The 27153-nt window shown below is 33.4% G+C and overlaps 1 protein-coding gene across 2 annotated transcripts in view; it reads left to right on the top strand.

Annotated features, from left to right (window-relative positions):
• The window catches only part of Gpatch2 (G-patch domain containing 2), a 185760-nt gene that overhangs the window by 116963 nt on the left and 41644 nt on the right, over positions 1-27153 (top strand). For both annotated transcript variants that reach the window (XM_046438410.2, XM_058577056.1), the window contains exons 7-8: positions 15949-15988; positions 22423-22493. In XM_046438410.2, the coding sequence (XP_046294366.1) occupies positions 15949-15988; positions 22423-22493 (111 nt within the window). The remainder of the gene's footprint in view (positions 1-15948; positions 15989-22422; positions 22494-27153) is intronic.

The raw sequence follows: 27153 nt of genomic DNA, 5'->3' as shown, positions 1-27153 counted from the left end.
TGTCATATGACTACTAAGTGATAAAGAACTCAAAACCAGCTCTGTATTTTTCTGTTACAACTCAGTTAAATTAAGGATCATAAGCTCCATGACTTCATGTCATATCTTGTTATGTCCCTTTAGTCTACATATTCTGAGTTGCTTGAAAATATTTATTTTTCAATTTCTTTTTATCATCTTACATCATTTCTATGTGATAATGAGCAATAATCAAAAGAGATAAGACATATTCTACTTAGAATGGTAATCCAGATCACAAATGATCTCATTTCTAGTGTTCTGTGAACTAGTTGTCTTCAAGACACTCCTTCTTGATGCCTGCATAACAGTATAGGGGAATACAATGGTTAAGTGTGGTTTTGTTTAAACTTTACTAAAGATTACCTTTGGGCATGTAACAAAGAACCTGTAAGAATGGAGAGAAATAGTCATTAAACTCCCCAATATTTTCAAACTCCTAATTTATTAGTAAATCAATGGCTTCTATTTTTATTCTGTTGATGTTCCTCTAAGGCAGTATCTGTCTTGCTTTGTAAAATTCCCTATAGGCATAAATAAAATAATTTCACTTGTTAAAATTTTATTCTTTAAATAGATTTTAATAAATATGGCAAAATATACTGCAGTCTCACAAACCTTTAAAAGTTTTTAGTTCTTGATTCATATGGTTAGATGGCTAATCCCACAGTTACCAAAGACTGGTATGAAGCAGTCTAGAAATGACCAGTCAAAACTCACAACCTCCTGAAATGGGTAAAGGATGTTTTAGAGTTAGTAGAACAATACCCAGCATAGTATTTGATATGAAAAAGCTCACCTTACCAAAAGCTTTCAGCTCAGAATATGAGAAGAATGGAACAGGGCAATAAAAGTTTGGGTAGTTTCTATATAGTGATATTTTATAATAATTCCCATTATATTGTTGGTGCTGATATTAAATGTTGACCCCACTGTCCCTGTTCAGGTGGCAGTTAGTGTAACAGATGTCATAGTAGACACTGGACATTTATTTTTAAGACTGTAAATTGGTAGCTACCATTATTTCTATTTCTTCCTCACCCATTTCCTCAGAGGTGCTAGGAACTGATGGGATACTAAAGTTCACAGGGTAGAGATCCTGCTGCTCCTCACAATTCAGCCAAGTTTAAGCAAACCTTACTTCATGCACAAACTACCCCACTCAAGCTTGAATAATACTTTAGCACATAGAATATGGGAAGCATAAATCTCCAACAAATAACCAGGTCACAACAGTTAAGGAGAACCTCAGGTTCCACTCCGGAACATCTTTCTACTCATACTGCAAAAACAGAGAGAAGTCTCAAGAACAAAAAGATAACTACACACCAAAGGATGCATGCCTAAAAGAGGAAGAGGAATTCATTTCAACGGATGCAGAAGTCCAAGACCTCTGAAAACATGAGGAAAGAAGCAAACAAGTCTCTACTTTCCACCCAAATTTACAGTGTCCCAACAAAGGAACCCATAGATAAGGAAGAGGGTGAAATTTCAGAGAAAGAATATAAAAATGATTAATAAAATGTTCAGTGAGCTAAAAGATCTAAGGAATGAACTTAAGAGAGCAAATCCAGGAGGTAAAAGACCATTTCAACAAAGAAATAGAGGTGAAGAAAAGAAACCAATGAGAACTCTTAGAAATAAAGGACACAATGAATCAAATTAAAAGTCTACAAACAGATTATATTACATGGAAAACAGGTTTTAAAGCCTCAAAGACAGAACTTCAGGTTTTGAAGATAGGGCACATGAACTTCGATATTCAGTATACAGTAGGGGGAGAAAAGACCATGAGCAGAATCAACAAGAACTCTGGCAAATCAAGATGCCATATTTTTGAGAGTCATCAGATTAGAAGAGAACACAGAGATACAGGCATTAAAACTATTTTCATTGAAATAATAGCAGAACATTTTCCTGACCTTCCTTAGAAATGAGATGGACATCACCTATAGGAGGATGAATATAGAACTCCAAATAGACAAAATCAAAAGAAAACCTCTCCAAGATACATCACAATAAAAACCACCTAACATAGAAAATAAGGAAACAATGTTAAAAACTTCTAGAAAAATGTCAGGTTACTGGGCTGGGGATGTGGCTCAAGCAGTAGCGCGCTCGCCTGTCATGTGTGCGGCCCGGGTTCGATCCTCAGCACCACATACAAACAAAGATGTTGTGTCCACCGAGAACTAAAAAAATAAATAAATATTTAAAAAAAAAATGTCAGGTTACATTACAGATAAACTAATAATCCTACTTCTGACTAATCAACTCAGATCCTAAAATCAAGGAGAGCCTAGAATGAGATATTCCATTTTTTGAAAGAAAACAATTGCCAGCCACAATTGCTATATCCAGCAATGCTCTCTTTCAAAATTGATAAATTAAAAAACTTTCCATGATAAGGATAAACTTATGAATTAAGAATTTATGATCACTAAGCCAGCACTACAAAAAATACTTAATGATACACTATACATAAAAGAACTGAGAAACAAACCCCCAAGCATATAAGTGGATGAAGCTCTCCAGAAAAGCAGCTAAATGAAAATTAACACCATATAAAATATAGCAAATAAATCAACATGGCAGGAAATAACAAATCTATCCATAATCACTGAATATAAATGGTCTCAACTCCCTAGTTAACCCAAAATTCATAGATTGGCAGAATGGGTTAAAAAATAATATCGAAGTATATGCTGTTTGCAAGACACTCATCTCACAAGCAAAGATATCCACAGACTGAATATAAGGTGAACTGATAAGGTGAACAATGCAAAGACTGATAAGGTGAACAATGCAAAATATATATATAACTTTCTTCTTGGCAACTCATGGAAAGTTTTTAAAAGTAAACTGTAAGTCACAATGTAAGTCTTTGTGAATACAAAAAATAAATAAATAAATCCCTGTGCATCTTATCAGATAAAAATGGAATAAAATTAGACATAAACAGCAAGAAAAATTATAGAAATCATATTAATACAGGAAGATGGAGCAATACTCTTTTAAATGAGAAATGGATTATAGAAGAGAGAAGAAATTTTAAAAATCCTTAGAAATAATGAGAATAGAGGTAGAACATATCAATTTATCTGACACAGTATGAAGGCAGTTTTAAGGGAAAAGGTTATAACATTGATTGTCTACATTTAAATAACAGAAAAATGGGTTGGGATTGTGGCTCAGTGATAAGGCGCTTGCCGAGCACGTGTAAGGCACTGGGTTCGACCCTCAACACCATATAAAAATAAATAAAATAAAGGTATTATGTTCATTTACATTTTAAAAACTTTAAAAAAATAAATAACAGAAAAATGCCAAATAAATAATCTAATAATAATCTGTACCTCAAGGCCCTAGAAAAGGAAGAACAAACTAGTACCACAATGTTACAAAACAGGAAATAACTAAAAATAGAGTCAAAATTAATGAAATTAACAATAGGAAAAAATACAAGGAATCAGTGGAACAAAGACTTGGCTCTTCGAAAAGATAAACAAGATTAATAAATACCTAGACAAACTAACCAAAAGAAAGAGAAAGATCAAATTAACAAAATTAGAGATGAAAAAGTAGATATCACCACAGACACTTCTGAAATCCAGAAGGCCATTAGAAAAGATATTGAAAATTTATATTTCAATAAATTGAAAAATCTAGGAAACATCAACAAATTTATAGACACATGTGATCTTCCCAAATTAACTAGGAAGATACACAAAACCTAAACAGACTAGTATCAAACAATGAGATTGGATTAGCAATTAAAAGCCTTCCGACAAAGGAAAGTAGAGGACCAGATTGATTCTCAGTTAAATTCTACTAGACCTTTAAAGAAAAACTTGTTCAGTTAAATTCTATTAAACCTTTAAAGAAAAACTAACAGTTTTCTTCAAATTATTCTATGATATAGAAAGGGAGGGAAACACTACCAAATTATATGAAGCTAGTATTATCCTGATACCAAAACCAAACAAAGACTTACTAAGAAAAGAAAACTACAGACTAATATCCCTGATGAACATTGATACAACAATCCCTAATAAAATGTGAGTGACTTGCATTCAAAAACATATCAAGAAGGTAGTACACCACGATCAAGTGGGTTTCATTCTAGGGATACAAGTTTCGTTCAACACATGCAAATCAATAAATGTAATTCACCACAAAAGTAGAATTAAGTACAAGAATCATATGATTAACTCAAAAGAGATACAGAAAAGGCCTTTGACAAAATCCAGCACACCTTCATGCTAAAAACACTGGAGAAACAACGGAAGAAAGGAACTTAAAGGCTATATGTACCAAGCCCAAAGCAAATATACTGAATAGAGAAAAATGAAATCAAGAACAAGGAAAGGATGTCCACTCTCATCACTCTTATTCAATATAGTTCTTGAAACTCTAGCCAAAGGAATCAGGTAAAATAAGGAAATTAAAGGGATACAGGTAAAAAAAGAAAAATTCAAATTATCTCTGTTTGCTGATCCTATATGTAGAAGACACAAAAACCTCTGCCAGAAGACCTCTAGAGCAGATAAACAAATTCAGCAAAGTAGCAGGATACAAGGTCAACATTCATAAATCACTGGCTTTCCTGTACTGCAGTAATGAATCTGCTGAGGAAGAAACCAGGAAAACAATTCCATTCACAATTACTTCAAAAAGAAATCTAACCAAGGAGTTAAAAATACTTCTACAATGAAAACAATAGAAAAAAACTGCAGAAGGGAAAGAAGATAGAAAGACCTTCCATGTTCTTGGATAGGCAGAATTAATATTGTCAAAATGGCCATATTACCAAAAACGTTATACAAATTCAATGTAATTCCCATTCAAAAGAAAAATAAAACAATGACATTCTTCACAGAATTAGAAAAAAATAGTCCTAAAATTCATTTGGAAAAATAAAAGATCCAGAATAGCCAAAGCAATTGTGAGCAAGAAGACTGATAATAGAAGCATCACACTACCTGATCTCAAATTTTGCTACAGAATAACAAATATAGGCATCAAAACAGACATGAAAACCAGTGGGACAGAATAGAAGATACAGAGACAGACTCACATACTAAATATCACCTAACCTGTACACAAGTTAAATCAAAGTGGATCAAAGACCTGGGAAATAGACCATAAACCTTGCAACTGCTAGAAGCTTGCAACTGCTGAACTCTCCAATGTACTGGCACCTAAAGCTCAAGATAAAACCTCAAATCATAAGTGGAACAGTATCAAATTCAAAAGCTTCAGCATAGCCAAGGAAACAAGAGCATGAATAAAGAGCCTACAGAAAGAGTAAATCTTTGACAGCTGCTCCTCCAACAGGAGATTTAATACCCAAAATATATACTCAAGTTAAAAAAAAAAAAACAATCAATATTGGGCAAAATAAATAAACAGACACTTCTCAAAATAAAAAATGTAAATGGCAAATAAATGTATGAAAAATATTCAGTATCCCTGGAGATCACGGAAATGCAAATCAAAACAATGTTTTATTGAAGTTTCATCTCACTCCAATTAGAATGCCAGTCATCAAGAATACAAATAATAAATACTAGTGAGAATGTTGGGGAAAGGATACACACATGGAGTACAAATTAGTAAAATCACTTTGGAAAGCAGTATGGGGATTCCACAGAAGATTAGGAATAGAACCACCATATAACCCAGCTATTGCACTCCTTGCTATTTGTCCAAAAGAACTAACATCAATATACTATAGTGATACAGGCACACCTATGTTTATAACAGTGTGATTCACAATAGCAAAGATATGACATTTGCTGGTAAATGGATGGAACTGGATAATATCATGTTAAGGGTCAAATGTTTTGTCTCATATGTGGAAGATCCAGCAAAATAAGTGGGGGGGGGGCAGTGGGACCCCATGAAAATAGAAGAGAGAACAGTGGTATAGAGGATGTGGGTTGGGGGTGGGGAGAAGGACAGGAAAAGGGAGGAAATGCAGAATGAAATTGATAAAATTATACTATGTACATATATTAATTAATATACCACAGTGAATTCCACCTTGATGCATATCTATAAAGCACTAAATACATAAATAAATAAACAAATAACCTGTAGAATACGGGGAGGAGGAGGGAAGAGAAAAGGAATAGAAGGAACACTGGATACTAAAATTATATTCTATACATTTGTGATTATGTCAAAATTAACCGAACTTGGGGATGGGGTTGTGGCTCAGTGGCAGAGTGCTTGCCTACCATGTATGAGGCACTGGGTTTGACTCTCAGCATCACATGTCAATAAATAAAATAAAGGTCCATTGACAACTAAAAAAAATATTTAAAAAAAAATTAACCCAATTGGGGCTGTGGTTGAGGCTCAGTGGTAGAGTGCTCGCCATATGCAAGGCACTGGGTTCAATCCTCAGCACCACATAAAAAAACAACAGAAAAAGACAACTTTGCTGCACACATGTTGGAAATGGAGTTCTGTTTTTAAAGGTGGATAATGTGTTCTGGATAGATATTGGGAAGCCTTAAAAAGTATCATAATTATAAAAAATGTGATCATTTTAATAAAGTAACAACATTGTAATAATTTTTTAAAATACTGTATAGTAACACTGGCCAGAGCAATTAGACAGACGAAAGAAATTAAAGGCATAAAAATAGGAAAAGAAGAACTCAAATTATCACTATTTGCAGGTGACATGATTCTATACCTAGCAGACCCAAAAGGGTCTACAAAGAAACTATTAGAGCTAATAAATGAATTCAGCAAAGTGGCAGGATATAAAATCAACACGCATAAATCAAAGGCATTCCTGTATATCAGCGATAAATCCTCTGAAATGGAAATGAGGACAACCACTCCATTCACAATATCCTCAAAAAAAAAAAAAATACTTGGGAATCAACCTAATAAAAGAGGTGAAAGACTTATACAATGAAAACTACAGAACCCTAAAGAGAGAAATAGAAGAAGATCTTAGAAGACGGAAAAATATACCCTGTTCATGGATAGGCAGAACTAACATCATCAAAATGGCGATATTACCAAAAGTTCTCTATAGGTTTAATGCAGTGCCAATCAAAATCCCAACGGCATTTCTTGTAGAAATAGAGAAAGCAATCATGAAATTCATATGGAAAAATAAAAGACCCAGAATAGCAAAAACAATGCTAAGCAGGAAGTGTGAATCAGGCGGTATAGCGATACCAGACTTCAAACTATACTACAGAGCAATAGTAACAAAAACAGCATGGTACTGGTACCAAAACAGGCGGGTGGACCAATGGTACAGAATAGAGGACACAGAAACCAATCCACAAAATTACAACTGTCTTGTATTTGATAAAGGGGCTAAAAGCATGCAATGGAGGAAGGATAGCATCTTCAACAAATGGTGCTGGGAAAACTGGAAATCCATATGCAACAAAATGAAACTGAATCCCTTTCTCTCGCCATGCACAAAAGTTAACTCAAAATGGATCAAGGAGCTTGATATCAAATCAGAGACATGGCGTCTGATAGAAGAAAAAGTTGGCTACGATCTACATACTGTGGTATCAGGCTCCAAATTCCTCAATAGGACACCCATAGCACAAGAGTTAATAACTAGAATCAACAAATGGGATTTACTCAAACTAAAAAGTTTTTTCTCAGCAAAAGAAACAATAAGAGAGGTAAATAGGGAGCCTACACCCTGGGAACAAATCTTTACTCCTCACACTTCAGATAGTGCCCTAATATCCAGAGTATACAAAGAACTCAAAAAATTAAACAATAAGAAAACAAATAACCCAATCAACAAATGGGCCAAGGACCTGAACAGACATTTCTCAGAGGAGGACATACAATCAATCAACAAGTACATGAAAAAATGCTCACCATCTCTAGCAGTCAGAGAAATGTAAATCAAAACCACCCTAAGATACCATCTCACTCCAGTAAGATTGGCAGCCATTATGAAGTCAAACAACAACAAGTGCTGGCGAGGATGTGGGGAAAAGGGTACACTTGTACATTGCTGGTGGGACTGCAAATTGGTGCAGCCAATTTGGAAAGCAGCATGGAGATTTCTTGGAAAGCTGGGAATGGAACCACCATTTGACCCAGCTATTATCCTTCTCGGTCTATTCCCTAAAGACCTAAAAAGAACATACTACAGGGACAGGGCTACATCGATGTTCATAGCAGCACATTTCACAATAGCAAGACTGTGGAACCAACCTAGATGGCCTTCAATAGATGAATGGATAAAAAATATGTGGCATTTATACACAATGGAGTATTACTCTGCATTAAAAAATGACAAAATCATAGAATTTGCAGGGAAATGGATGGCATTAGAGCAGATTATGCTAAGTGAAGCCAGCCAATCCCTAAAAAACAAATGCCAAATGTCTTCTTTGATATAAGGAGAGTAACTAAGAACAGAATAGGGAGGAAGAGCATGAGAAGAAGATTAACATTAAACAGGGATGAGAGGTGGGAGGAAAAGGGAGAGAGATGGGAAATTGCATGGAAATGGAAGGAGACCCTCAGGGTTATACAAAATTACATACAAGAGGAAGTGACGGGTAAGGGAAAAAAAATCAAGGGGGAGAAATGAATTACAGTAGATGGGGTAGAGGGAGAAGAGGGGAGGCGAGGGGGAATAGCAGAGGATAGGAAAGGCAGCAGAATACAACAGACACTAGTATGGCAATATGTAAATCAGTGGATGTGTAACCGATGTGATTCTGCAATCTGTATATGGGGTAAGAATGGGAGTTCATAACTCACTTGAATCAAAGTGTGAAATATGATATGTCAAGAACTATGTAATGTTTTGAACAACCAACAATAAAAATTTAAAAAAAATAAATAAAATAAAATTAAAAAGCAAAAAAAAGTTGATTAAAATGATTACCATTTTGATGAAGGTCTTAGATGAATCTATAAAATACATACCAATAAAATTTAGGAATGATAAAAAAAATACTGTATAGTAATTATTTTTTACAAAACATATTATTGTATTTAAAGTCCAAGCACTAAAATATGATAGGTTCCTTTTAATAGGAAATATTTAGTATCAATAAATCAAATATTTATTAATATAATTAGGGATCTACAGGAAAAATGCCTAGAGCCTCAATCAAGCTAAAACAGAGAAATTAGACCTAATTTCTGAGTAAAAATAATATTAAATTTTGAAATTTACAATTATTCCATTGCTTTTCTAGATGTGTAAATATTAAAATGTGAAAAAAAGTTATGAGTTTTAAAAACATATAAGCATACTGAGACTCCCTTTATGTATTTTCTAAATGGTTCCAGAACTTTTTCTTTTCTAACTTGTTCCCAATCACTTTTAAGACATTTGTTTTTAAATAGAGATAGATGATTTATTAATTGATTTTAAAGTGATATTTATATTTTGCTTTAATTTCATTTTTAAGTAAAAGACACTTACCTAATTGTATATTGATCAAACTTATTTTATATGCACATGAGTAACTCATTATAATCCTATGATGAATTCCTTTTTAAAGCAAATATTCACCCTTTATTTTATCTTTTGTGTAAATATCGAGTTTGCTTAAAGCAAGATTTGCCTGGATTAAAGGTTATGTTCTTTGGGAGTACATTTACGCTTTGAAATTTAGCATCTATTGCCTTATAGGAAATGGCTTTAACTCTAGGTTGAGATAAATAAGACATTCTAGATCAATTTTACTTCTAATTTACTGTTATACCCTTAGGTACATAAGTTTAGCTTATGAATGTCTTAATTTTTAGTAATAGAATAAGCATAAGTATCCTTTCTTATATATTTTTACAGAGTATGTAAATAAAATTCAGAGAGGTTGTTGAATTTAGGCATAAGACCTATCAAAATGATGGTGATGTTGTTACTTTGTATTATACAGAATATTTCATTTTTCAGAGCAATTTTATATGCATTGCTGTTTTTAAGGTTTTTACTACCTTCTATAAAGTAGTCATTGCAGGTATTTCATCCCCATTTCATAGGTAGCTTGACTTATCCAAAGTCACACGCACTAACTCTGTTCAATGAAAAGTCAATAAAAAAGCAAATGCATTAGGCAACTTGCTAGCCATGTGGGAGGAATCCTTTAAGTGCATCCATTATCCCTGATTTGTCTGTAGACATTTAGGAATTAGAAGGTAGTTGTTGCATGCAAAAACTCACAGAATGGAAGTGCACATGTTCCACATTGTACTATTGGGAAAAAATTAATATTTATTTTAAATACTATGTGTTGGTTTGTTAATCTTGTTGTATATCTGCACTGAATATCATGGTAGCTTCTAAACCACATGTGCCTATACCACTAGAAATGTGGCTGTTCCAACTGAGTAACTTAATTTTTAATATTACTCTAAGTAATCAGATATGACTATTAGCTACCATTTCAAATAGCACAGATTTAGACCATTTTATGTACATACAACCCACTATTAAGTTAAAATAAAATTGTGCTTCTGAGTCCAAAAATAGCAACTTATTTCAAACAATAAAAACCTGGATTATAAGCTGCAATAGCAGTTGTCTTCTAAAAAGTATGATTTAGTAGAAAAGAAATCAGTGGAGGCGGGCAGGAGGATTAAGGAAGAGTGAAAAGATTATTATAACTTTCTATCTACAGAGCTTTTAGTTTAAAAAAAATGATCACTTCATAATTTCAAACTACAACTGCTCTACTTGAAAGACCACTATAGTATACACGGGCTCAGTAGGTGATGGTGGTTCCTATTACCAGCATAGCCCTGGTGAGGATTAAGTGAAGTAATAACATGTCAGGCTTAGTTCCTAAATATGCCTCTGTATGCTAGAGGAAGAACTGAACTTGGAAACCTCAGTCCTTAAGTGTCTCAGCCTAGCCATTCTTTGCGGTTGTTCACTTTCTAACTATTCTGTACTTTCTCCTCCCAGATATTTCTTTCACTAGTCTCCCTGTGAACATCTTCTGCAATCTTGATTCCAGTGTAATCAAATGTAAATAAACATCCTTACAACTCCATTCTTTTTCAGGGCATTTTATCTTTATATAAACTTGACTTTCACTTATAAGGACACTACTAACTGAGTATTTTCTGTTTACTTACTTTTTTCCTAAAAAGCTAATAAGTCAGTTATTTTCCCAGTATTATGCTAGATTCTGGGAACACTAAAAAAAAAAAGAACAAAAAAAAATGAACTTTAACCTCCAAGAAAACATGCTATAAATTGAAAGTGGTGATAGAAAAGTATCATTAAGAACAAGAAGTGTGGAGTCAGACACCCTGGATTCCAATCCTTGCTAGCTTTGTGACCTTGGATAGCAACAGGACTTTTCTTTATTATGTATCATGGTACCTAGCACATGGCAAACATTCACTGGTAGTGGTAGTGCTTTTACTCTGCTTCTATTATTACTTTTACTCTGCTTCTATTACTACTTCTACCACTTCTATCACAGTTTCTATATCTACTACAACTATGCCTGTTAATCTTATCATTTTCCCTTTCTCAAGGACCTTTAATTTATTATCAGGACAAAAAAATCAACAGTATATTACTGCTTTAATGGGGATATGTACAAAGACGATGACAGCATACAAGAAGAAGCGTCTTAATCTGCAGGATAAATTAGTCAGGTGGCTGGCTCATAAGAAGTAACCTCCAGCTTTCTCACATTTCCATAGTGGTGAATACAGAAGCCATAATTTTTTCTACCACATCATCACCCCATCTAGACATTCCTTTTTTACTCCTGAGCAAGATTTCTTCCTTGTGTGAAATTCATACTACCACTTACCTGTCTTCATTTGCCCTCATTCTTGGAGAGTTTTGACACCTGATTTAAACTTTCTTCCTTCATCAATTTCTAAATATCCTAGTTGTTGACGGCATATATAATGTTTGGAAGGTACATGGGCTTTCAAATCGAAATTTGAACCAGCTCTGCTATTCAGTTATGAAATCTTTGGCAAATCACTTAATCTCTTTGAACCTAATGCTTTATTTGCAAATGGGGATGGTGTCTGTCCTGGGGTTAGTTTACAGATTAAATGTGAACAGTGTGGCCTTCAGTGAGGGCTCAGTAAATATTGGGAACTTACTCCTGTGACCCTGTGGTGAGACTTGGATGGATCATTATATGCTGGCACTCAGCAATTTATTTTCTTTTTTGCCTCCAGTGTTCATCTGCTTGCCATTCAGTTACTCCTCTGGCTACTCTTGAATATAACAATGACCCAGAACTACTCTAGCAATGAAATTTTAAATTGATTATATCATTTTCTTATTATAACCTAATATTCTTCCAGCTTTTTTTCTTCCCTTATGTTCACTATCCTTATTAAATCTCTTCTTCAGTTTCCCTCAATCCTGTTGTCTGTCTGTCTCCTCTCACTTGCCTTGAAAGCTTAATTTCTAGAAAGCGTGGATTATAGCCTACTTCCCCATGTCTCCCTTCATTCACATTCAACTGTGGAATTGTAATCCTAATTTCTTCCCACTACGGCTCCTGGAATTTCTCTAGAAAATTTTACCAGTGATTCCTCCAATTTTGCAAGTTGCTGTCAGATTTGATTTTTCTATGTTTAACACCAATGACCACTCCTTTCTTAATTTTTCCCTTCATAGCTTCAGTGATATCACTCACTGCTCTTAGGTTTTTTTGTTTGTTTGTTTGTTTGTTTGTTTTGCCTTTCTGAACATTATTTTCAGTCTTCCTACTCATATCCCACTAGATAGAAAAAGAAAAGTATAAGCACATAATGACAAAGAAGGACAGATGGTTCTGCTGACAAGAGGTTTTCCCCAATTTCTAGAACTAGAAAGCAGTTGGAGGGTTTAATGAACTCAGCAGACTGAAGGAATGTAAACGTATATGTCTGCTGAAGGAGATGCTAATTTGCCCCTCATGTGCCCTAGAAAAGCGAAAAACAAAAGTAGGTGGAGCATCAAGCTAAATCAAGAAAGTAAATATTTCTCTCTTGAGAAATTTACCAATCCAAGAAGAAAAAGATAATAACCTTTGGAGGTTTCCTCACAAAAGAAACTTGGGCAATTGTCCTGTAGATAAACTTAATCATTGCTTTTCTGGTCAGTTTTGTAGTACATTTAAAATATTAAATGGATAATTTTTGATTTACAGGTATTTAAGAAAAACCTTCAGTAAAGGAGAGACCAAAATAACCAGGAAAAGTACTGCTCAACAAATTACATCATTCAGATAGATTGATAACCTCTTAAAAACCAAGTATACCAAAATGTTAATAGTAAAATCTAGATAACTGATATGAGTTTTTGGTTTTAACATTCATTCAATTTTTTGAATATTTTAAAATTTTCTCCATAAATTTTAGGGAAAATTTAGTGGAAGAAATGAAAGATAAAGGGGTGAAAGGAATCAAAGATTCCTTTAATATATGAAGAGACTTTCCATGCTCATGGATTGGAAAATTCAACATAGCAAAGATGTCAGTTCATCCTAAAATGATATTCAGGTTTAATGCAGTTCCTGTCAGAATCCCCGCAAGATGTGTTTTGGGGAGGTGAAGACAAAATTATTTTAAAATTTATATGGAAAGGAATTAGAATAGCTAAAACAAATAAAGTGATAGGAATCATGCTACTAGATTTCAAGTCTACAGTAAGGCTATAATATAGCTATAGTATTCAAGACCAAGTAATATTAGTAGGGGGATAGACACATAAATCAGTAGAACAGAATAGAGAGCCCAGCAGTAGACCCACACAGATATGGCTAATGGATTTTTTTTCCAAGATGAAAAGGCATAGCCTTTTCAGCAAAATTCAAAACTGTTCTTTGGGTGGGGTGGCTTTTAAAAGAAGCTACAGATTCTAATAAGAGAAATATTTGTATACCATACATCCAACAACGGAAAATGACCGCTGCAGTAGACAGTGGAAATAAACTAAGAAACTGTGGGATAAGAAAAGTAGGTCCAAAAAAAAAAAAAAAAGAAAAGTAGGTCCAGCAAAGGACAGAAATGACAAAGGAAGTTCCATAGATCTGGAGTGAGAGAACAAGATGTGAATAAGCAGGCAGAGATACTGAGAAGGAAACTTCTGGGAGAGAAGCAGGAAGGAGAGTAAAGAATAGATGCATACCAAAGATATTTTTTTCATATTTGAAAACTAACATTGATAAAGATGTGACACTTCTAATAAAGAAAGCTGAGGGGTACATGGGAAAAAAATACCAAAATAAGAAAAAATGAGGCAAATATCAACTTCAGGAGAAACACAAGGGAAACAGTGGTAAAAAATATTCACATCATCATAAATTGATTAATCAAAGCAGTATTATACTTTGAAATAGAAAGTTGGGAGTTAAAAAAGAACTAAATTTATGACAAAGGAAAATCAAACCTTGACATCTAAAAACCAATTAATTACACACTGTTAGAATACCTATATTCTTTCAAACTATAGATTTATATTTCACAAAAGGAAAAGACTGAAAGAGTTGACAATGTTTTTTTTTTTTTTTTTTTCTGGACAGAGCTTTGGAGTCAGGATAGATGTGACAAGTGACTGCTATTTTAATCTTTTTAGTTGTATTTTTTTAACTAAGATATGAATTGAGTTTCAAATATTTTTTCTTCAAAGCAAAAGATGTGTACACTCTCCACCAGAAGGGAAATATCTTACACATTGATTAATTTGTTTCCAATTAATAATAAACCCAGACATCATTTACTGATACCAGTAATTGTCAATTCCCATGTCAGTGGTAGAATCTGCCCTGCCAAGGAACATCACTTTCTATGAGCTTGAGAATGTTACTTTAAGAGCATAGACAAATCCTATTATTGTAGAGGCTGTTTGTTCTCAGTTTTAGTACCACAGATGATAGAGAATATAGAGTACTAGGAAAGATACCCTTGCATTGTAAGCCCCTTGCCCTTCTGAAAATTGGTAGATGAAAGCATACCTTGAGCAAGTAGCACAACCTCCAGACCCTCAACTCTGTATCTGGAACGTGAGAACAACCTTGTAAGATTTTTATGAGGATGGGAAATAATATACAACAACATGTGTCTAAAGAGCACTTAACAAAAAAAGATACTTGGTATTTCTGTTCTTGAAATAATAAATAGCATCAATAGTAATACTAGTATCCTTGCCTATGGTAATAGGTTTTTAAGTGGTTAACATGCCAAAATATCTCTCAATTTCCTAGTCCTTGATGTTTAAAATTAGTTTTTTTGTAGAATACTGCCATAGAACTGGGCACATAACTAATAACAATTCCCATTGAAAGTGTACAGCCGGATATTGAGAGTCCCAGAGGCAACTGATGCAAATGGGTTACCCTGGGCCATGGGAGAAAGGAAGACTTCAACTGTGCTTTAACTTCTGTGTTTTTAAATTGTTAAACTTGTTCTCTGCCAGAGTTCTAATTGTAACTGAAAGAAGTGAGTCTGAGGTGCTTTCAGCTGATGGGCCATAATTCCCATCAAGGGTTTTTTTGTGTAGTCCCTGGGGGCAGAACTACAGAATATAATATTCTTGTGTTTTTAACTTTTTTATATAATTCTTACAATCAAAAGGTCACGATTTGTTGTAATGATGTTATAATTAAGTTGTGGTAAATGATAGCATTTATAGATTTTATAACCAGAATTGATTCATAAAATGAATACAGTTCCAGCAGTTTATGTTAACGTAATTAAATGGAAATGTAATTCTAACTCAGTTTGCTTATTAAATTGAAAATTACTGGGTTATGAGCACTCTTACGTTTCTGTCAAAATTGGTGTAAGTCTAGAATTACATGAAATATCCATTAAAATAAAGCATATTTAAGGCTCCATTGCTGGCAGTGAATAAATTTCTTGAAGCACCTGCAGGTTGATCATGTGAGATCATGATCCTTCAGTTAGGCCCAGCTAACTCCTCTTCTCTTTCCTCTGCAGCCATTGGTTTAGCCCTGGGGCTAGGACAGAGCATGGCCAGGTAAGGAATGTTCTAATCCAAAAGGAAGTTAGTCTCTTTCAAATATTTATCTATCTCCTTTCAGGGTTGTAGATTCAGCTTCATGAGAAAGGATATAAATTCCTAGCTTATTTTAAAAGGAGTTAATTGTGCCAGGGCTTAATACACTGACCAAATGGGCAATCCTCAGTAAGCATCCGTTTTCCCTTACTGCCACCTTCCTGAGTCACACAGATGACCTCCATGGAAAGGCCCTGGAATTCACTAACTTATACAACTTCGCTACTTAAATGGTTTTCACAAAATCAAGGTGTCCAGACAGTATACATGCTTAAAAATTTAATTTGTATTGAACTTAAGATCAGCCAGCAAGAGAATATTTTTATTGAAGTTTAGAAGGTGCCAATAATTTCTTACAAGTTTACATTATATCTGCAGATGAATTTCTTTTTATCTCTTATTGGTGTATGTGACACTGCAATGATTAGTTGACTTAGCAAGAACTTGACATTCATTTCAGTTGTCTTTGTAGAGAAAATAAGTCTACTTTTTTTGTCTCTTGAATGTATTATTTCTCTCTCTAAAGCATGCTAAGCTAATTTAGGACTTAAATTTGTGATGAGTTTTAAAGCATTTACATTTGTGGGTTGGAGTCCTTATAAGACGTTTTTTCATCATAATCATGAAAACTATTTTTTCATTGGTCAATCCATAAGAAAACACATTTTTTAAATACCTGGGAATGATAGAAAACAAATGAGGTTGTTTTTTCTGAAGGATAGGATGGGAGATTGGTAAAGTATCGTGCTTGATAGTTTCAAAAACATTATTCTATTGGTAATGTTTGATGTCTTAAATGGTGTAACAGGTTCAAACTTGAATATAATAATCATCATGCCTGTGATTCATAAGAGGTACCACATAGTTAATTATAATATAAGCTCTATTTCCTAACACACATGAGACTATTAGAAGAACAATATCTTATAAATTCAAAGTCAGTTGTAATAATCTTGTTATTTGCCTTTTGCTATAAGTTATTTTCCCCTTTAGAGATACTTCTCACATTAATGTAGAATATTTACTACTATTCCTATTAATTTGGAAACCACAATTACATCTCTTATGTGTTTGTCTTATTATTCATAATATAAAAGTAGACTTCCTGCTTTCATGGGGGTATCCCTCTACATGCAATGCTTACAATAAGTTTCTCCTTCTAGTACCGATATTAAGTTGCATCAGGATATATTTTATCCCAAAATATAATTTCTTTAAGCTCATTTTCTGCCTCTTAGATCTTGAGAAATGCTGATATGGTAGTATAAATTTATGTTCTAGATTACTTTGTAATCTAAACTTTGGCTTCCTACCATACTTTATTCTGCAGATAAAAATCAATTAATAGCCAGGACTGGGACAGTAGCTCATTGGTAAGAGCAACTGCCTAGCACATGTGAGGCACTGGGTTAATCTCTAGTGCCAAAACAAAAATAACAGCTAATAGTTAATAATTTATAAGGAAGAAAAATGACTGATTCTTTCTTAACATTTCTGTTTTCTAATCCATTTGAATAAGTGTTAAATCAGGCCTGCTTGAATGTTAGCATGTTTCACATTTTTATCTTGACTACATAGGTTATTAATTAGTATATATAGACTCAAAATACAACATTTTTGAATCCTAGAACAATGCTCTTAGGTTCCTTCAAGCCTGTGGCTACAAGATCTTCATCAACTAGTCAATACATAACCTTGTTTTACGTGTATTTCTGCTTCAGGATACCTGATTTATTATGTAGATTATTGATTCATTGAAATTGAACTCATGGCCAGCTACACTATGACACATGCCTAATGCAAGACTTATGTAGTGCACATAGCTTTTCTTTGTAAGGCCCATTTTAGTGTTCTAAACAGAACTTCAGCACCACACTTAATAGCCATTTAAAATGAGGATATCTTCAAAAAAAAAAAAAAAAAAACACAAAAGTTCAAGAAACAGATCATAAAAAATCTCTTGTTTATACTATGAGAATTGAAACAAGAAGACAAAGTGATAGCTAGAAACATGAATTTCCAACAGCTCAAAGTTTTTACAACTTTATGCAGGTCTACAAATGGCTGCAAAGGTATTGATTTTGCTGTTACAAATAAATTTTAATAAGTAGACAAATTCACAAATATGGAATCTAGGAGTGGTGGATATCAACTGCACGTATATGTGTATATGTAGAGAAATACACCCTGTTTTACATTTTGGGGGATAATAATTTTTTACTTCAATTAGACCTAAATTCTGTAGCACAGTAAAATATTGCCAAACATAAGTTCAAGGGATGAAGTACAAACCATGAAGAATTATGAAGTTCTTCAATGTATTGTTGAATGAATATTAACTTTATCACTCATTATCACTTTTTACTTTTCATATACCAGCTTTGAGATGAATATCATCTTTATCATTCATGATCATCTTTAACTTTTCATATAAAAACTTGTCAACACAGAGTAATGATTATATTAACCCCATTTCCCTTAAAAGTCACCTCTCACTGCTTTCCTCTGCTTGCTTTAGTGTTTAATCTCATTTCCATTTACATTCTACAGAGTGATCATACCTTCATTTAATAAATAACTCACCTGTCACTATGTATCAGATACTCTCTAATTTTACAAAAAGATATTATTCCAAGACCTAACTTTGATAATTTTACAAAAAAAAAAAGAGTATGTTGATGGAAAACAGCATATCTTTTCCCCTAATGTGGTATAGTGTGGGCAAGAAAGTAGCAATTATAGCATGTTAGTAAATGTTTGTGAAAACCATAGAGAGGGCACTATAAAGACTACAAAAGAGAAATGACAATTTGGTTGAGGAGGGGAAGGACAGAGGAAGAGGGCACCATATGAAGCACAAGTGCATACACATGCGTGTATTGTCTGTGTGTCTTTAAATTCTAAGGCTTTGCCTCATTGAACATCTTATGGTTTGACATTTTGACTGAGTTTGCAAGTACCTTAATGAGTCATAGATTATAGGTTAGATATTATTTAGTTCTTTTAATGTTGAGGACAATGAAAGGCCAATTGTGAAGAGACTTGAAATTATTTTGCAGATTTTTGAGGAAGGAAGGCTGCCAATAGAGATGCTCCTGAGCTTGAATGCCTTGTCCATATCTGGCAGCAAAGACAGGAATGCTGTGGAATAAGAATTCCAGCATTTGCTTCTTTCTCTTGCATCAGGGATTTGAGACTTTTAATGATTTTGTACAAATATCATGAATAGCCACAGAAATTTTTAATTCCTATTCTGTAACAATAAAAACCATTACCCACAAAGAATACTTTTCCTGATTTAATTCAATAATTTTTTTAAATTGTGTGCCTAGGTTTGCGTTTATGGATTTTAATGTAATTCTTATATGAGTCATTTTTTTAATATACGCCTGCAGGTCACTAATAAGGGAATTGTATCTCCGTTTGGCCTAAGTCCAGCAATCTGAAAGTTGGAAGGTAAGAAGCACTTCGCACCATATTCAGAAGTTCTGTTTTTAATCAGAGGTGACATTATTGAGTCAGAACCCTGAAAATGACCTCACTTGTGACACTGATAGGAGTCCAAGGAAACATAAAACTTACCTATAAGAATAATGAAAAATTTGTCAAAATCTGATGAGCTATTCTTGCTTCTTAGAGCAAGGATCAAGGATTCTTGTTTCTTTTATTGTGAATTCATGCCTGATTTCATTTTTTTAGCACCATTTTGGGAATCTTTCAAATACAAACATGTTCTCTATTCTGGTAGCACCCTAGATTAATTTTTCCATGATTGCCCTTTAAAAGATCTGCATTCATGTATTAACATGAGAAATTCATAACTCAGAGATCTGAGTCTGTATTTTTATCAAAAATTCATTTTAAAGATGCAAAGATACACCCAGATTGATAATTTTATTCATAAGGTGAGATAATTCTGTGATGACTTTTTTAGGTAGACATATTACATGAAGTAATTCCAATATTTGTCTCTTTTTAAATAAAAGTCTATCAAAATTTTTAGAATGAAAACACATTCTTAGAAGACATGTTGGTCTTCTGAGGTATATTGAAATGTTTATTTGGATTGCACTTTTCAAAACTTAATTATTTAATTTTATTCTAGAACATTGTATATGGGATTTTCAGTTCTGTGAATTGTTGTAGCACAAACCTTGGAGAAAGTGTTCAAATAGTTTTTATCTAAAAATCAAAAGAGTTAATAAATTACCATTAACTTAAAACAGAAGTAGAGATTTCATCAACTTCTAACTATCTGTGTCACAAATGTTGGTTTGTATATATATCTATATATATTTTAAAGGCACTAGACTTAGAAATGCCAAAGTAATTAATCAATTATATTTTCAGAAACAATTTAAGTATTCATGGTACGAAGTGTTTCTAAATTGAAACACTTTCAGATTAATGGACTTAAGATAAATGGTTGCTGTTTCTATACATAGTAATAATGAGGTATGGCTTCAGCTACATATCAAATACTCAATCTCATTCCCTACTTCATTACCTCTTTCATTCATGCATTCATTCAACAAATATTTATTGAGCACTAAAGATGTTCTAGATATAGTGCCAAACCATGGAGATACAGGCAAATTGAATAACTGAGGCAAAGGACCAGAGATGAGCAAGATGAGCAAGCGCATGGTAAATGTCCCAGCTATAATCCCAGCAGCTCAGGAGGGAGGGTAAAGCCAGAGGATCACAAGTTCAAAGCCAGCCTCAACAACTTAGTGAGGCCCTAAGAAATTTAGTGAGATCCTGTTTCTAAATAAAAGTTTTTTAAAAAGAAAGGCTGAGGATGTGGCTCAGTGGTTAAGCACCCTTGGGTTTAGAGAGAGAGTGAGAGAAAGAAAGAAAGAGAGAGAGAGAGAAAGGGGGAGAGAGAAAGGGGAAGAGAGAGAGAGAAATAAAGAGGATAGGTCAGGTATAGGCAGAAAAGTTTAGAGATATAACCGAATTATGAGGGATAATGGAAGCTTTTGAGTTTTATGTGAAGAGAGTAATAAAGTCAGATTAATTACTTGTAAAGTGTTTGCATTGGCGGCAGTGTGAAGAATGGATTAGGTGAGAGCAAGGTTACATTTGGGAGGCTGTTACAGGTGAGAAAATGATGGCAGCAGGAGTGGAAAGAAGTAGATATTTTAGAGAAATTTAGGGCACATTTATTTAGTCAGGACATTCCTGAAAGAAAGAACGAACCATATTCTTGGTGAAGTAATTAAAGTCTGTTGTATCTTAAAAATGGCAAAATAAACTGATAATTCCAAATGATTTATTGAACAGTTCAACGCAGTGTTCTTCAGTGAAAGTTACTGATACTGTTCAATCAATACCCACTAAAAACCAGGCTTATTAATTATAGTCATAGTCATCATAATTGTTGCATTTAAGTCATACTCTCAGCATTTTTTATGTTCTGGTCTCATAGCACTTAGCATTTTACATGGTTTATCTTATTTAATAATCACAACAGCCTTAAGGTAGATGTTATGTTTATCTCTATTTTCCATTTGGAAACTAGGACTTTGAAAGGTTAAGCACTTTGCCTATGGTTATACATCTTGTAAGTGGTAAAATTGCTATTAAAAGTAATGACTTATTAGCTACTGGGGCAGCTAGGATTAGAATCCAGATCTATCTCACATTATTACTTTTTAAGACTTCATGTATGTTAAATGAAGTCTAATATGTTGTAAAATTTTTTTAGCTCAGACTTCTCTATAATCATGTGTCTGCATAAATAATATATGCTACAATTTGAGTTAACAAATTGTAGAGAGTACTATCTTTTTTATTTTTTTCCCCCGGTTAGGGTAAAGTAAGTGTGAAGGGAAGTGAATGGTAAGGCTTTTTGAAGAGGCAATCAAATATAGTTTTTCTATATAATATATTTTACATATTTCTAACCCAATAATTTATTTAAACAAGAATGGTTTGAATATGTTTACTTACCATGGTATGCCAATAGGTATCAAGAAAATAATATTAGCTCTTTCATATCAACTTAGGGGAAATAACCCCCAAAACTTCTCAGCTGAATGCAATTGTAGAGGCCGTTGACAAGAAAGATTACATTACTTTAGCCAAGGCTACTCCAGAGAACCAGGAACAGAACTGAGTCCTAGACTTCCACCTCCAGGCTGTGTGTTAACCAACTGTGAGAGCAGTTTAGCTGTCAAGGAAATAACTAGATTGCTGCTCTCACTTTTTTGCTACAGTGAATCTGGCATCTCTAGCAAAGGTAATTGTCTTTAAGAGAAACCAGTAGAAATAAAGTGATAGAAATGAGCAAATTATTGCCTCTTTGAATAAAAAAGGATATTTTTCTCTTTGCAAAATAATATAATGAAAATGTTTTTGTTTCTACAACTTTGTCTTAACACTTTGTATAGCATCAGCTTCTGAGAGATAACCGAGCTGAAAGAGGACACAAGAAAAATTGTTCTGTGAAAACAGCTAGCAGGTAAGTCATTTAAAATCACTTTTAATTCTCATCACTGAATCATGAGCCTTTTCTCTCTCTCTCTCTCTCTCTCTCTCTCTCTCTCTCTCTCTCTCTCTCTCCCTCCCTCCCTCCCTCTCCCTCCCTCCCTCCCTCCCTCCCTCTCTCCCTCCCTCCCTCCTAATATGAATGTGGTAAGTAGTGGTTTAGCTTGCCTTTGGTTCTCAAAAGTTGGCTTACATATTTTATGTATTGTTTATCAGAATCTATTTCAGGACCACTAGTAAAGAATACAAAGATAACATTTTATTTATATTGTTTAAAGCGTTAATGTACCCTGTTGTACAGCTATTCTCTACTAAGAAGCCAATAGTTGTCTGTAGGAGCAAATGCAAGTACTACACAGCATACATACCTCATTTAGACACTTAAAACTTCCCTAACATAAAATCAGATAATTCACCAACAGTGAGAATCAACATAAACTAATGAATTTGCCCCTAAAAATATCAGAACCTAAAATTTTAAGATACAATTTATTGATCACTATGGATAAAGTGTTTATAGGAATAAAAGGGGGAGCACCAAATTACTCTTAAAATTAACCAGTCACAAGTGAAAAAATAATATTGTTAGAAGTGAGAAGTATGACTGATGAAGACATAATTAGTGAAACAGAATATATATCAGGAGAAATAAGCCAGAATATAGTATAAAATTCAAGGAGATGAAAAATCAGAGTAGTTAAGATAAATTTAATCAGATTCCTTGATTCAAAGAACAGAAGAACTGAAGAAAACTGATATTTGAAGAGAGGTTGACCAAGAATTTCCAAAACAATACTGTAAATCCAAAAATACAGATATAATAAAAAAAAAAAAATCACAGTGAAAACCAAGTACAATAAATCCACAGAAAATAGTGTACTCTAGTATAGCAAAAAGAAAGGGAAGATCTTTTAAAATTTCAGAGAATAAGGACAAATTATCTATAAAGAAATGATAGCAATAAGAAGACCAGGAGATAGTGGAATCATCTTCAGATACAGATTAAAAAAAAAAAAAAAGAAAAAGTTTCACTGTCAGTCTAGCACAATGTACCTGGAAAACTTATCTTTCAGAAAACCTTTCAGGTGTGAAGATGAAATAAAGTCATTTTAATATTTTTAAAAACTGAGAAACTTTACTACCAATGAAATTTTGTTAGAATTTTTAAGGCTGTATTTCAAAAAAAAAAGTGATCTTCTAAGGAAATTTTGAGATGGGAGTATGACTCGGACTATTCCCTAAAGACCTTAAAAGAGCGTACTATAGGGATACTGCTACACCGATGTTCATAGCAGCACAATTCACAATAGCTAGACTGTGGAACCAACCTAGATGCCCTTCAATAGATGAATGGATAAAAAAAAATGTGGCATTTATACATAATGGAGTATTACTCTGCACTAAAAAATGACAAAATCATGGCATTTGCAGGGAAATGGATGGCATTAGAGCAGATTATACTAAGTGAAGCTAGCCAATCCCTAAAAAACAAATGCCAAATGTCTTCTTTGATATAAGGAGAGCAACTAAGAACAGAGCAGGGAGGAGGAACATGAGAAGAAGATTAACATTAAACAGGGACGAGAGGTGGGAGGGAAAGGGAGAGAGAAGGGAAATTGCATGGAAATGGAAGGAGACCCTCATTGTTATACAAAATTACATATAAGAGGAAGTGATGGGAAAGGGAAAAAAAAACAAGGGAGAGAAATGAATTACGTAGATGGAGTAGAGAGAGAAGAGGGGAGGGGAGGGGAGGGAAGGGGAGATAGTAGAGGATAGGAAAGGCAGCAGAATACAACAGACACTAGTATGGCAATATGTAAAAACGTGGATGTGTAACCAATGTGATACTGCAATCTATATACGGGATAAAAATGGGAGTTCATAACCCACTTGAATCAAATGTATGAAATATGATATGTCAAAAACTATGTAATGTTTTGAACAATAAATAGTAAAAAAAAGAGATGGGAGTATGAATACTAAATCAATGAATTGATAAAAATAAATAAAGGAGACCCTCATCATTATACAAAATACATGTATGAAGATGTGGATTTGGTGTCAACATACCTTATATACAATCAGAGATATGATAAATTGTGGTATAAAGGTGTATTAAGAATTGTAATGCAAATAATAATAATAATAAGAGCTCATGTATAATGGCATAATTTTGTGTGAACATACTTTATATACAGAGTTACGAAAAATGGTGTTATGAATGGATAATTATGATTGTAATGCATTCCACTATTGTCATGTATGTAAGAAATTAAAAAAACCAAAAAGTTTAAAAAAATAAATAAATGAAGAAGCCGAGTCCCCTGTCCTGGCCTCACACCTGCATGTAAACTTCCAACGCATGGTTTGGTAATAAATTCTTGATAAACATTCAAAATAAATAACTTTAAACAAGCATTTAAACAACCAGTGTTTATATAAAATGATAATCATACTCCATAAATATGTACAATTGTTGTGTTAATTAAAAAACTAAAAGAAGATGAATAATAATCATACTAATGTATAATTGGTAGGACTTTGAAGAAGGCAGTATAAAATCATAGACATTAATATCATGCTAAGTTAACAATGTTGGTGATTATAGTTAAAACTCCATTCTAAAGTATTATTCATGACATTTACCTCATTGGTCAGATAAAACAGTGATAGTAAGATAATGGTAAATTTTCATTGGTAACCTACCAAAAATAATTACTACATTAATAGAAATGAAGTATATAAGTTATAAACCAATTAAGGGAATAAATTGGAATTAAAATATTGTCCTTCCCCCCAAAAAAAATCTATCTTAAAAAAAGAAAAAAGGCATTGAGAAAATGAAACACAGAAAGCATAAAAGTAATCAATGGAATTAAATTCATGTATCAGCGATCACAATAAAATTTATGGATTAAACTTTTCAGTTGAAAACAGAACTGATGTATAATGACAAGTAAAAGTGGTAAACTAAATGGTAGAATAGGATATACCAGATACTCTGTAAAGAAAACTTTCATATCAGATAAACTGACTTAAGAGGAAAATCCTTAGCACGCTTTAAAAGGTCATTATTTAGTGATAAAACATACAAAGTACCAGAAAAGTTAATAATTTTATGGTATACACTAAATAAAGTAGCCTCAAAATGCCTAAATCAGATATTAATAACAGTACATTCAGATTCTCACTAACACCTACCATGGTGATCCTACTTCATATATCCTCATATTATTAATGACTTAAGTCATCAGAAGGTTTATAAACACAAAATTACCAAGCTTAAATTAATGCAATTTTATAAAACTCAGCACCCAAACTATTATTAAAAAAACACATTTTCTCAAAGATATGATATGCTTACAAAATTAACCAGTTAGCTGGCCATATACCTAGCATCAACAAATTTTAATGAATATGTATCATTAAGGTCATAGTTCCTGAACTGAATGTAATTAATTTAGAAATTAGTAACAAAAATATACATCTTTTTAAGGTTTAGTTTAAAAAAACAATACATTTCTAAGTACTCGTGTGTCCACAATTCAAATCGTGGTAATATTGAAACTCATGGATTACTATTAGTTGATAATTGGAGGAAATTTTACTACCTTAAGTAACCATAGTAGAAATTTGGTCCCAAGTCATACATACCTATAATCCTCACTATTCAGGAGACTGAAGTAAGAGGATCCCAAATTCAGGGCCATCTTGCGAAAGTTAGCAAGACCCTATTTGAAAAAATGGTCCAGGGATGTAGCTCATTAGTAGAGTGCTTGCTTAGTTTTCAAGTTCCCAGTACCACAGGAAGGAAGGAAAAGGGGACAGGAGGAAAGGAAGAAAAAAAGAAAGGAAATTTGGTCACAATTACTGTTCCAATCAATATACTGAACTGCAAGATTACTGCCATCCTCCCCCAAGATCAACCCAGGAAAAATTTAGAAAGAGAAAAATAAAAGAGTAAGAAGTCCTTGATATTATGGAGGTTATTTTGAACTTGTATATGTAAGGTAGTAGGAGATAATCCAGCCTACCTGAGGGAGATTAAAATATAAGGGGAACTTCTGGAGTTGTATGCTTTCTTTGGGACAGTTGATACCTACCTAATCCAGAAAGGCTCTGGCATCTGGTCCAAATGTTTTCAAAAATTAACTTTCAAGGTAGCCACAGGGCTGTGTCTTGATACCATGGAAAGCTTAATGAAACACTCTGGCCCCTCCAAATCTTAGGGCAGGAGACTTGCATTTCTATTTCTCTTTGGGAGTGTGGAGAGGGAGAGTATATTTTTCTGATCAAGAGTTATTTCATGGAGTAGGCTCTGATAACTGGTTCAAAAGTCAAAGGCTTCTCTAAGGTTCACAGGCCATTTGCTGAACTGCTTGGGGCTGACACAGATGATTGGTCTTTCCCCATACCAAACCCAACAGAGGAACTAATATTACCAGACAAAGTGAACACATGGGACAAGTTAATAAGACAATTAAGGAGAACATCCTTCTCAAAGGAAAATCTATTGGATTACATATTCCAATGGAAGCAGAAATGGTAAAACAAGTAAGTCAAAAAATCAAAATTAGCATAATACATTAATTAAAAGAGATATAGGGAGATATTAACAATATGAAGCAAGA

This window comes from Marmota monax, unplaced genomic scaffold (assembly GCF_021218885.2).
Source record: "Marmota monax isolate L192 unplaced genomic scaffold, Marmota_monax_Labrador192_F-V1.1 WCK01_AAM20220418_F8-fsc00118, whole genome shotgun sequence".
NCBI lineage: Eukaryota > Metazoa > Chordata > Mammalia > Rodentia > Sciuridae > Marmota > Marmota monax.
The sequence above is the reverse complement of the archived record's forward strand: the minus strand, read 5'-3'. Positions and strand labels throughout refer to the sequence as shown.